Genomic DNA, 13,962 nt, shown 5'->3' on the forward strand with positions numbered 1-13,962 from the left:
GAAGGCAGCGTTAATGCAGGAGTGACTGCCTTTGTCAGTCCACCCCCCTTGCTATCTTTAACAGATGAAGGATGTGCCATCTCAGAGAAAGGTGGTCTAGCTCGCCAGCCAGCACCAGTGGTGTGGATGGTAGAGGCCATGGACTGTAGGGGCATGAATGGAAGGATGGAGACCACCCACTGGGGAGCACAAGACCAGAGAATAACAAGACATCCTCAGATTAAGGCACACTACCAACGTTATCTAGGGTGAAAGCGCCACGGTCTTGGAGAAAATGCAAGTAAACAACATGCCTCTGTTGGCACGGTGTCGGCCATTTTGAAACGTCATCTGTCTCTGCTTCTGTGCAGTCTTCCAAACAGCACCAGACTGCAGTGCGCCCTCGCGTGGCCATGCAGGGGTAGACAGCTAGAGCCTTCAGATTAGCACAGTTCCGCAGTGGGATCGCTGCTTGCCTTTTGCTTCCGTCATTGTGGATGCAGTGAGTGTTTACCCCATTGAACACACTTACATTTTGAACTAAATTCCCCAACCTCCGCCCCACCCATGCAGATTTCATTCTTTATGTTAATGAGTTCGGGCAACAATGTAACAAATGCTGGAGGCGGAGCCTACCTACACGAGACACGCCTTACTCCATCAATGCTGCTTACCCACAGGGTCTTTCTGAATATCCCACCTTTTTGAATATCTCTTTCTCTAGTCTGTTTCTTTAGTTGTACTTGTGTGGCCTCAACTCGTCCTGGTTTCAGAGCTCTGGGTAGAATATAGTTAGAAACAGAATTACAATGGACAGTACAGCGTATAAAGGACACAGATGCAGGCATAATGGTAAATGCAGCATCGACAGAAACAAAGGACAGTATGAGAAAACATCACCAGAATATTCCTGGCATAGCACAGCTTGGGGACAGTGTTTTAAAGAAAAGCCTTGATGGACCACAACAGAAGTACTCCACATTTGTAACCTCGATAACATCTGGATTTCAAAGCTTTTGAGCAGTATTAAGGGAAAACATTTCAGGGCACAGACAAGAATGAGAGTAAATTGGGAAGTTAATTCTCTGGGCATTTTAGCGTAAGATTTTGGCGGCAATTCCACTGGAGACTTTCCTAATCAAAGTTCATGCACACAAGTGTCCACTGTTAAGAAGGTTTTTCAGTAGTTCCTTCAAGATGGGAGAAGAAAAAGGCACTGCTGATGTTTCTGGGGAGGTCCTTCCAAAGTTGGGTGCATGTCCCAAGAAAGATTTCTATCTAGCAACTCTTTTATTACGAGAGGTTGTCGAGCAAAGAGTTTGTTACTACTCCTACATAACCCAGATCCACCCACAACCTTGGGTTTTTGTGTAGAATGTAGAGGGTGTTTGAGTGAAGAGGTTTATAAGTTCTTGATCTGTGAGTTGGTTGATTCAAGATGTCCTTTTATTTGCAGGTTGAAGATGCTGCCACCCGTGGCTTGACGTTTGTCGGCATCATCCGTCAGTGCAACAACGGCGTGATCCGCAAAGAAAGTTACGCAGCAACGCCAACCCAGAACCGCCCCAAGGACGCAGTCGAAGACGTAGACCCAGCTTCAAACCATGAGTCCAGTCCAGGGGAGCACAGAAGCACTGATGGCCCCCTGGCACCAGCGGCAAACGAAGGACACCCCGAACAGCCACAAGACCACAGTGAGGGGGAAGCAAAGCTGGGGGTGGAGGGTCTCACCCCCGAAGACTCAGGAAGAGAGACAGAGGGAGACGAGACAGAGGGAGACCTGCTTCCCGAGGAAACATCTAAAGTGGCTTCGGTGGAGGAGAAGGACACATCAAGTCCTATCGCCCGTGAGCGGGGAGGGAGTAAGTGTCAACCTCTTCCAAGAGAGGAGAGGAAAGTGTTGATATCCCTACGCCTCCCTACCGCCTCCCGATCTGTGCCCTGTCTGCCACTTCTCCATCTGCTTGCTACCTACCCATTTACCCTCTACCACCCACCTCTTCATATACTTCCTACCTACCCATCTGCCTTCTACCACCTACCTCTTCTTCACCTGTTTCCTACTTACCACCAATCCATCTACCCTCTACCACCCATCTCTTTTTCTACCTCCTACCTACCACCTTCTTTCTACTTGTCCCCTCTCCATCTGTCCTCCACCACACGCCTCTGCACCTGTTTTCCACCCACCACCTGCCCTTCTACCCTCTAATGCCCACCTCTTCTTCACCTGTTTCCTAACTACCACATATCCATCTACCCTCTGCCACCCACCTCTTCATATACTTCCTACCTACCCATCTACCTTCTACCACCTACCTCTTCTTCACCTGTTTCCTACCTACCACCAATCCATCTACCCTCTACCACCCACCTCTTCATATACTTCCTACCTACCCATATACCTTCTACCACCTACCTCTTCTTCACCTGTTTCCTACCTACCACAAATCCATCTACCCTCTACCACCCATCTCTTTTTCTACCTCCTACCTCCCACCTTCTTTCTACCTGTCCCCTCTCCATCTATCCTCCACCACACGCCTCTCCACCTGTTTTCCACCCACCAACTGCCCTTCTACCCTCTAATGCCCACCTATTCTTCACCGGCTTCCTACCTACCACCAAGCCATCTACCTTCTACCACCCACCTCTTCATCTGCTTCCCACCTACCACCAACCCATCTACCCTCTACTACCCACCTCTTCTTCACCGGCTTCCTACCAACCATCAACCCATCTACACATCAACCACCCATCTCATCATCTACTTCCTACCTACTACCTACTTTCTACCTGCATTCTCTCCATCTATCTTCCACCACCTGCCTCTGCACTTGCTTCCCATCTACCCACCTACCCTCTAATACCCACCTCTTCCTCACTGGCTTCCTACCTACGACTAACCCATCTACCTTCTACCACCCACCTCTTCTTTACCTCTTTCCTACCTTCCACCTACACATCTACCCTCTACCACCCAACTACTCACCTCCTTTCTACCTTCCACCTACATATCTACCCGCTACCACCCAACTACTCACCTCCTTCCTACCTACCACCTACACATCTACCCTCTAACACCCAACTACTCACCTCCTTACTACCTACCACCTAAACATCTACCTTCTACCACCCAACTACTCACCTCCTTCCTGCCTACCAGAAACACATCTACCCTTTACCACCCTCCTTTTCACCTGCTTCATACCTTCCAACTACCCATCCACCCTCTACCATCCACATTGACATCTCCTTCCTACCTTCCATCTACCCTCTACCACCCACCTCTTCACCTGATTCCTACCCACAGCCTACCCATCTACCGTCTAATACCCACCTCTTCTTTGCTGGTTTCCTACTTACCATCAAAACCATCTACCTATACCACCCACCTCTTCTTCACCGGTTTCCTACTTACCACCTACCCATCTACCCTCTACCACCCACCCCTCTTCACCTCCTTCCTACTTTCCTACCTATCACCTAGCCATCTACCCATTACCACCCACCTCTTCATCGGCTTCCTACTAGCACCTACCAATCTACCCTCTACCACCCACCTCTTCTTCACCTGCTTCCTACCTATCCTCTACCACCCACCTTATCATCTGCTTCCTACCAACCACCAACCCACCTACCCCATACCACCTACCTCTTTACCTGTTTCTCACCTACCACCTACCTTCTACCACCCACATCTTCATCGGCTTTACCAGCTACCACCCATCACTCCACCTGCTTCCTGTGTACCACCAACCCATCTACCCTCCAGTTGCCCCTCCCAATCTACAATATAGCTCCCACTCCCCATCCACCCTCTAGCTGCACCCCATCACCCTCCAGCTGCCACCTTAACCTCCCCATCTACACTCCAGCTGCCCCTCAATCTACCCTCCAACTGCCACCCCATCTACCCTCCAGCTGCCACCTCAGCCTCCCCATCTACCCTTTAGCTGCCCCCTCAATCTACCATCCAGCTGCCACCCCATCTACCCTCTAACTACCACCTCAACCTCCCCATCTACCCTTTATTTGGCCCCTCCCCATCTACCCTCTAGCTGCCACCTCAACCTCCCCATCTACCCTTTATCTGACCCCTCCCTATCTATCTAATCTTTATCTGCCCCTCCCCATCTACCCTTTAGCTGCCCCCTACCCATCTAGATTCCAGCTGCTACCTCAACCTCCCCATCTGCCCCATCCCCATCTACCCCCTAGCTGCCACCCCATCTACCCTCTAGCTGCCACCTCAACCTCCCCATCTACCCACCAGCTGCCCCCTCAATCTACCCTCCAACTGCCACCCCATCTACCCTCTAGCTGCCACCTAGCCTCCCCATCTACCCTTTAGCTGCTCCCTCAATCTACTGTCCAGCTGCCACCCCATCTACCCTCTAACTACCACCTCAACCTCCCCATCTACCCTTTATTTGGCCCCTCCCCATCTACTCTCTAGCTGCCACCTCAACCTCCCCATCTACCCTTTAGCTGCCCCCTCAATCTACCCTCCAGCTGTGCCCTCCCCATCTACCCTTCAGCTGCCAGCCCCCACCTACCCTCTACCTGCCCCTACAGAGCCGTGGGGGTCACTAACAGTGTCTCTGTGCTCACCTTCCAGAAGCTGAGGTCTTCGCCGTCTTCAACAAGCCGCAGACTGGTCGCCGCCGTGACTACTACCCCGTCCGAGTGCCCATCCGGGTCCGCCAGCAGGGCCAGTCCGCCGGCAGCCTGGAGGCCAACTGGCTGGAGCACATGACGGAGCACTTCAAGAGGGGGGCCTCGCTGGTCAGCGCCGCCTTCTACCCCGGCATGGTAAATGGTATGCAGCTCACCCCCACTTCATGTTCAATGTCACCGATGCAAGACCTCCATGTGTGTCCGGCACAGGCAACGCTGGGGAGGGATGGGTGGTCATGGCACTGACAGTGGCGTAGCTAGACCATGTGCCACCCGCGGTATGTAAGCGAGGGGGTTGGATGCTGGCCAGGGCCGGACTGGCCATAGCAGGCACCGGGCATTTCCCCGGTAGGCCGCTAGGGTGTGGGTCGGGAGCTGAGCTCGTCATCAGCACGCAAGGTGTTAATAGGTGTAAGCTAAAAATAAGCAACTTTTCATGGAGATCCATGAGGGGGTGGGAGGACGAGGTGGGGGGGGGGTCAAGCACAAAAAAAGGGGTGTCAAATAAGTGAATTTCCCATTTTAAGTGGCATCTTCTCTCTCTGCTAAATGTGGAACAGAATTACACCAAACCTGGCAGGAAAATAGAACCTTATTCAATGAAGTGGCTGTGCTTGGTTTGGTTCAAATCCATTCAGTAGTTTTTGAAAAATGAGTGTTCAACGCATGTTTTTGGTTGTCTTGAAAGGATAAAAAAGTTAGCGATATCAGGACCACTAATCCAGGAATAGTCCTCAAACCCAGATCCATGGACCCCCGGCTGACTTAATTACAAAGGGGCATATTACCAACAACTAGCGATAATTTTTGTCTCTAACTTGTTTAGAGACAAAAATTATCGCCGCACATCGACGATTTTTATCGCAGATAAACCTTGCTATTAGCAAGGTTTATCGCAAATGCGATAAAAAACGGCCGCAATGCATGAATATCGCTGAAAAGTCAGCGATATTCATGCATTATCGAGCAAATGCTCTTAGCCATGTTATCCACCTCCCATTGGATAACATGGTGAAGAACTGCTCAGGGCAGGTGTTAGCTTTTGGAGATATTCGCGCTTAGCGCGAATATCTCCAAAAGTTGGTAATAGGAGATAGCGATGTTAGCGACTGTTTCCAGTCGCTAACATCTTGGCACGCCCACTTTGCATGTCATTAGTGATAAATATCACTGACATGCAAAGCGGGGCCCAAGATGGTCGCTATCTCCTATTAGCTGTCACTAACTGGTGTTAGCGACAGCTTGGTAATAGGGAGATAATTTTATCTCCGCTTTCTTGGCTTTTAAAGCCAAAAAAGCGGAGATAAACCCCCTTGATAATATGCCCTAAAATTCCTTAAACCTGGTTGAATTAGGTAGCTTTTTTCTCTCCTCTGTCTTCTATTTTGGGTCTGCAGACCGGGACACTCCTTGGACTAGCTGCGCGCGTTAGAAAATTAATTAACATAACATAACAAAGACGGGTTTGCAGAAACGGTCCCAAATTGGTTGTTTGCAACAAAAAAAATCAGTTGCAGTCCATATTGAAGGAAAATGGGCTCCGTCCCAGCATCCTGAAACAAAACAAGTAAAGGAGGCATAAAGAGTCAGAGTTTGTTCACCCCTGGCTCAGGCGGGTGGGTAATTTTTGCTAAGCAGCTAGTGAATTCCGAGCCAGAGTTGTAAGATCTCCAATTCTGGTTTGCAAACTGTAGTTCAGGGTCTTCAAACCAAGCCGAAAAAGAGGCAAGCCTCCGCTTAACGACCTAAAGGTGGGAATAAGGCCAACACAATGCCCTGTTCCCAACCCAGCTGCACACAGACTTTGGCTGCACATGGGGGGTTGCCTTGGATGGGATGGACGGAGGGATTGGCCATTGGCCATGTGCCAGGCCCTGTCGCCAATGGTGCGCACAGCAGGGTTGTCCACCAGCGACGGCTTGGGCACAGGGCCTGCCAGGGGGTTTGCCGCCTGGGGTGCGTTGGGCGCGGGGCTTGGTGTTAGCCATAGGGAAGGTGATCTGAGCAGTCCTTGGTGGGCATGGCCGAAGGCTGCTTGCAGCTGCGGGTTCACCCCATACTACAGATTGGAGCCAGTGTCTGACTGCGGCCATATAAGGGGCAGGGTACGCACAGCCAGATGCCCTGGCCTTAAAAGAGAGACCCTTCAAAGGACCCAACACACCTAAAATGGGGATTATCAGCGGTCTAAGAACGGAGATAGCGAACCATGAACAGAAATTCTGACCACTCCAAGTGTATACAAAGTCAAATGTCCAATCCAAGGGTCATTACTGTATAGTCCACTTTAATCCACTTCATCAGTTCAAGCCAAAGGGAAATGTCCATGTATATCCGAACGGAACAGCAGTATTATGATACGGAGAGTGCTCCTCGTGTATCGGCGTGGTCCAGCGTGGGAGCACTCTCCCTGTCTTGATACTTCGCTGCTTTACAGGATTACACGTCACTGCTGGTTATTTGGTCCCAGGACCGTGGGTCTCTCTATATCAGAATCATATTGGTATTCTCTACATATCAGCCCTGAAGAAGGTGAGGCATTGCTTGCGATTTGACGAAACGTGTTGGCTGAAAGTCGTATTCATACCACTGCTGTTGCGTTTGCTTGTACATGAAAATTTCCCTTTGGCTTGAACTGATGAAGTGGATTAAAGTGGACTTTACACATCACCCTTGGATTTGACATTTCACCTGGTATAAAATTTAAGTGCTCAGAATTTCTGTTCATAGTTTTTGACCCCTCCGCGTGCTGGAGGGTTACATCAGGGTTGTTGTGGTAGCCCCCCCTGTTCTAGAGCACCAGCAATATATGATACAGTCTTGCTACTCTCGCCCTGATACAGTGTAGAGCGCCCGTGTTACATGGCTTGGCTACCATAATTTGTGTTGTTTTTCTGAGATAGCGGACCCTTATTGGGCAAGACCCCTTGAATATGCTTTCCGTAGCTGCAGTCTTGTGACTGAGACTCTTGGCTAAGAAACTTCCATGGTAAATTGATTCTTGTATAGCGCACTACTCACCCGCAAGGGTCTCAAGGCGCTTGTACGAATACTGCTGTGGAACCCATCCTGGCTTTCCCTGTGAGGTGTCCACTCCTGGGCACCCCCAAGGTAGAGGCCAGGCATCCTTAGCGTTGTGGGGGCCGTTGTGGAGATTAAGCAAGCTATTGCCCAGAGTTGCAGAGTGGGACCCATGATTGGAATAGGCACCGAGGCGAAAATTATCAGGTCCGTGGAATGTTTGAGCCCCAAGACCCGCCGAGACAGGGAATTGAACCCTGGTCCCGGCTAGACCTCTGCATCAGGGTCTGCCGCTCTAACCATTGAGCCACACTTCTCCATGGCCACGGTCTCAGGTTCGGGACTAGGTGTCAGCTTCCTGGAAGGTAGCCCTGCTGAAAGCCTACACCCCCTTAACTCCTACATGAATGAGCAATGGGAACTTACCACCTGCTGAAGGAATCCGGGGCAAAAAATTTAGAAATCAAGTGAAAGAGACACTCAGTACTGGAGTTTGTTCTTGGACGTGGTTCTCTTCCGGTGGGGGCAGTACTGAGAGATCTAATATGGCGGGAGTTTGCTCGGCCACTGAACTGGCTGTTAGGTGAACTGGACACCACTGGAGATTGCCCAGTACATCCAGTTGGAAATAGATGCAGCGCACAGAGGCTTAGGGCCTGATTACAAGTTGGGCGGTTAATTCCGCCTCATGCGGAAATGTACGGGACAGAATTATGAGTTTGTTATTATTTAACGCATCCGATAATTATTGGATGTGTTAAATAACCCAATGTACGTTACATTTTGGCAGGTCCCAGTTGTGTTTAAAAGGAAACTGAAGACACATTTCTTTGCTTAATAGCTCCTTCTAGTACCCCTTTGGCATCGCGCCGGGACACTCATGAGTAACCGAGCGCGCTATAAATGGATGTAACATAACATAACAGGTCAAACTTGCTGAAATTAACAGGGGAAAATATACGGGGGCAGATTTATGTTAACTAGCGCATCCCCAGGGATGCGCCAGTTAATGTGCGCCACAGTGCGCCACTGCTCCGCCACCCATGGTGCGCCGCATTTACAATGCGGCGCACCATGGTGCAAGGCAGTGAAGATGCGTGACGCATCTCTCGGCGCACGGGCGGCGCATTGCAGGAGTCATGTCGCAAGTGCGACATGACTCCTGCAATGCACAGGGGCCACCTCTTCTATGCATGGTGCGTCACCCTTACGCCTGCTTCAAGCAGGCGTAAGGAATTGACGTAGAAAGTGACTGAGTGAAATCTCATAGATTTCACTCAGCCACTTTTAGGAGGCGTTCCTGCGCAGGAACGCCTGCTTATGGCGCAGGGCTTTCCAACGTGACGCATCTCCTAGATGCGGCACGTTGTAAATAGGGCGCATTGTTTGTGCCGCCGTTGCGTCACATTACGTGACGCAATTGCGGCGTAAGGGGGCGCAAGAGCCTCATAAATCTGCCCCACGGTATTTAACGTTTCATGTGTATTTTGGTGCCATAAACACCAAAACCTTCATGTTATTTTTCATAAACTTGTAATAGGTGTTATTTATTGCACCTGATAAATAACATACCCTGTGGTATTGTTATTTATCAGGTGCAGTAATTAGCAACTATACTTGTAATCAGGCCCATAGGCCTACTGCTTTTGGTGTATGTGTATAAATATCGACATGCATATATATGTGTGTGTGTGCATAGATAGGTAGATAGATAGACAGACAGGCGGACGGACGGATGGATGGATAGATTCCCACACACACTGGGGTACGTGCGTGCGTGTGTTTGATCTACCGTAGGGAGTGTTGACTCATAGACTGATAAACGCCTGATGGCGCAGCTGTGACCAGGAAGGACTCATCATTTCACTCCTGGTCCGACCAGGGAGCAGCTGGCAGCGCCCACCAGACGGTGAAATCCCCCCCCCTGCTCAGGACTGAGGGTGGCACCTGCCAGCCCGGCGCCATCAAACATTGATGCGCACCGTGGGAGGGCGGCTGGGCGGCTGGGCGGCTGGGCCCCCGGGCGCATGCGCCACTGTGGTAGGGTGACCAGATTCTTAAAACAAAAAAACGGGGACAGGTCATAGACATAGAAGTAGGACTACGGTTTGCAGTAACCATCGACCTAAAAGTAGGATTATTTGACAGCTGTCATAGACATAGAAAAAGGACTACAATGACAGCTCCCTCCACAGACCGAGATGAAGCATTACAGACAACAAATCCAAGGTCTTTTATTGGGACCCCTCTCCTTTACACAGCAGCATTAGTACTTCTTATTACATTTACACTTTTAAGGACTATAGCATATATTTGCCTAAAATCAATGAAACATCACAGGCTAGCAAACGCCAGTGCAAATCGAGCATGCGCGTGCATGCTCAACCGGAACAATGAAAAACAGGGACATTTCTGTGTTTAACCGGGACACTGATTGAAAACGGGGACATTTGAGTCACTTGGAGAAAAGTGTCGGGACACGGGGACACTTCTCCAAAAACGGGGACCGTCCTGGGAAAACGGGGACGTCTGGTCGCCCTACACTGTGGCATCCATCCCCCACCCAGGAAAGGCAAGGAGTGGCTCCCGGGTCCAGGAGGGCTGGTGCCCAGATGTGAGGGCAGGAGGGCCGTGTCTGGGTACTCATGTTTGTACCAGTGCGCACACGCGTGCACCGTCTGTGTATGTGTTCACGTGTAGGTCAAGGGTCACTCCTCGGCACTGATGTGTAAATCAGACATGTGATGCCCTTTACACGTGTCCCGGACTCAAATGTGCGATTTGAAATCCAGAGGCGGGCTGCTGAAATATGCACGAGGTGGGGGAGAGGGGGGGAGAGGGGAGAGCCAATGAGGAGGCGAGAAAGGATTAGAATCCGAGAGAGTTTGCAGATTGAGTTGCTGAGCGCGTGCACACATATATAGGCCTCCTTACACTGCACTATGCACAGTGCACGACGGCGACAGCTACACAGCTGTTGTATGTGTTTACTGATGGGGACAGAAGGCCTCAGTGTGCTACATAGGTGCACATCGGTAGCACGTGATGGCGTAGCTATCATCGGTGCAGCAGGTGCATTGACACCGGGACCCAGAGGTCTGCGGGGCCCACCAAACCATAATTATTGGTGAATGCTATTGCTATTAGCTAAGCAGCAGTCAAGGGGCCATTTTCCTTGCTTGCACTAGGACACGTGGTACCCATGCTACGCCACTGTGCGCGGGTATGCTAATGGGGTCAGGGTGGCACAGCAGATTTGGAGAGATGTGACCTTTAATCCAGAAAAGAAGCCAACTCCAAACCTAATGTTTCACCATTGTCACGTGCCCTGGCATAATTTCCAAAATACATGTAGAGCAGGAAGCCTGCTTTCTGATTGGCTACAGTCACCCATATCACCTGTGGTCTATTAAATCCGTAGGAGAGGACCACAAATAGAACAAGCCCGAGATGGGCCAATAGGTCTCGCCCATACAACAGCTCATGGCTTTGTGGAGTGTCAAAAAGTGGAGTGGCTTAGAGTTATGTAGAATGGAGTAGAGTGGAGTGGCGTAGCATAGTGTGGAGTAAATTCTCGTAGAGTGGTGCAGAGCGGAGTAAAGTGTCTTGGAGTATCGTGGAGTGGCGTAGAATGTCGTAGAGTAGCATAGAGTAAAGCAGAGTGGTGTAGAGAAAACTGTCATGGAGTGTCGTAGAGTGGGCGGTCATAGAGTGGGGGTAACAGTGGAGGGCTGTAGAGTGGAGAGGCATAAAGTGGGGGGGGCGTAGAGTATAGTAAACTAATGGGTCGTAGAGTTTCATAAAATGCAATAGAGTGGAGGGGCCTAGAGTGACGTAGCATGGCGTGCAGAGGCATAGGATGGAGTGTCATAGAGCGGAAGGTCGTAGAGCAGATGGGCAAAGTGTGAAGGTGTATAGAGTGCCAGGGCATTGAGTGGAGTAAAGTGTTGTAAAGTATCATAGAGTGGATTATCGTAGCGTGGCATAGAGTATCGGCCAGTGCCTGGATACTGTTCTGGTGATAAGTCACCCTTTAAAAATCCAAATAACATAACATACACTAACGGTGGCGTAGCGCGGAGTGGCATACAGAGGGGTAGAGTGGCGTAGAGATAAAAGAGTGGCCTGGAGTGAAGTGGCGTATAGTGGGGTAGAGTGGAGTGGCATAAAGTGGCATAGAGTGGAGTAAAGTGCCGTAGAGTTGAGCGGTTTAGAGTGGAGTATGTCTGGTGTGGTAGTGCACTGCCATTACAGCCAACACATTTTCAATTGAAATAACCATTACATTTGAACAGACATACAGTTTCAGTGTACAAACTATACAGCTCACAAACAATAATGTGTGGAAATGGCATTACAGAGTGTACTGATTTGTTTTGAAAGTATTAAAATATTTGTTTCCACCACATTTCAGAATTACAAAAATAGCTTAATTTATGCTTTCCTAATACTGACATATTCTGAGATATTTGCACAGTTAATTTGCAGACTGTTACATTTTGTTGTGTGCTCAAAACAAGTCTTTCCTTTCACACCGCCAGGTTGTCAGATTAATCCTCTCACTTTGAAGTCAGAGAAAGAAAAGTAAACACCAAGCTCCCCCAGAAGACAGACACTGACATTCGACCTCTGTCTTTGAATGCACAGCAAATGTGACAAGATAACAACAAGATTTAAAGGCCTGTTTACACAAAGTGAGCACTTGTGGAAGAATACAGTAAACAGGCTATGCTCCACTAGAGTGACAAAGACATGGTAGATAACTTAAAACAAATAAAGCTAGCAAATATAAAGCAAGCAAATGTGAGTTACAAACCATAAAACCAATGGAAAGCAATGGGCGGGATGCATTTCTAGGTCCACTTTCAGAATGTCCCCAAGAAGTCTTTAGCAAACGGACAGCTATGCTGACTGGTAGGCTTTGACCTAAAAAGGGCACAGAGCGCACGTCTTGGATCCTCAGCAACCATACAGATTGGGGTTGTGCTGAAAACAACCTGTTTTCCTAGCGTTATTCTTGAATGTATAGAGCGGGACCTGCAGAACGTTAACCAAGACGCCATGTTTGTCTCCACAGATTTGTCCCCAGGCACAGCAGATGGTGTGTTCATTTTTGAGGACTCCCCTGAAGCCGATAACAAAGCCGTCAAGGGCTTTGACGCCATTGTGGTCGAACAGCTGACCATCCTCGAGGTGAGTGTGAGCGCCTGCGTGGAGTCAATGGTACTATGTCCAGGTTGGCTGGTACAGGTGAGCTGCTGTACCAAAAAATGTTAAGAGTGAGGCAGGTATGTCCCACACCCCTGACCCACTTCAGTGGGTAATAGCACCATTGGGCTGGTTTTAACTTATTGAGCGTCCTGATGCCCGTACAAGGGTGCACTGGCACTAAGGTACACCAATCCAAGAGGAACAAGCATTGGCATAGCCAATAGGTCTCACCTTTGGGAACTTATAAGTGTTTAGGTAGAGCTAATCGCATTTACTTGTATGCACGGAAGATTAAGTAATTTTCCCAAAAACATAAAATATGGAGCCTCAGCTAAGATTTAAACATGGGTTCCCAGTTTAAAATTCAGCTGCTCGAGCTGTAATCTGCCTTTTCAATTATGTCCAGAAATGAAGAGTTGCCACGCTACTGCTTTAGATATACTGTAAGGGCTGCAAAAGGGCCAATAGCACAGCAAGTTCAGCTTTATGGTCAGCCAAGTGGCACTGTTTCATTTTATTTTGGTAGCATTTGTCCAAAAACATAAATGTCAAGATAAAAAGTTTTTTCGTGCACGTGTGAACTGAATGCGCCTGCACTGTGTGAACTCGCCAGTAACGGTCCAGGCCTCTGCTCCATATATAACGTGACAAACTAAGAGAAGCAGACGGGTGCCACATGCAAGCAAGGATGGGGAAAGGGGTGGGGCGATAATCAGACAAGCATTGCAGCGTGTCCAGAGCCCGCATGGACCTAGGAACATTAGGAGCTCCAATTCCAAAGAAATTCACATGTCAAACTGCACCACGTAAACCAACTGCTGCTATAGATGACTTCCACTAATGTCCAGATAAAGGTGCTGTTGCCCCATTCCCACTGGCCGCATCACCCTTGACACAACGGTCATCAGGTTGGAGACTGGGGAGGGGTCTCTTTTGAGGAAGTGGGAGTGAAAGAAATCAGAAGCACAGAATTTGCATGCAATTTTTTTCCACTGAATACTGAGAAAAAAATGCTTAATTGAGGGGTGCATATTCAAGTTGAAAATAAATCTTTTTTGTTCTCATGTGCGT

At 49.3% G+C, this 13,962-nt stretch overlaps 1 protein-coding gene across 1 annotated transcript in view; it reads left to right on the top strand.

The window, feature by feature from the left end:
* The window catches only part of RFTN1 (raftlin, lipid raft linker 1), a 363,828-nt gene that overhangs the window by 326,745 nt on the left and 23,121 nt on the right, over positions 1-13,962 (top strand). Inside the window, exons 5-7 of the mRNA XM_078664025.1 lie at positions 1,436-1,841; positions 4,601-4,801; positions 12,758-12,873. Coding sequence (XP_078520151.1) covers positions 1,436-1,841; positions 4,601-4,801; positions 12,758-12,873 — 723 coding nt within the window. The remainder of the gene's footprint in view (positions 1-1,435; positions 1,842-4,600; positions 4,802-12,757; positions 12,874-13,962) is intronic.

This window comes from Lissotriton helveticus, chromosome 10 (genome assembly GCF_964261635.1).
Source record: "Lissotriton helveticus chromosome 10, aLisHel1.1, whole genome shotgun sequence".
NCBI classification, from domain to species: domain Eukaryota; kingdom Metazoa; phylum Chordata; class Amphibia; order Caudata; family Salamandridae; genus Lissotriton; species Lissotriton helveticus.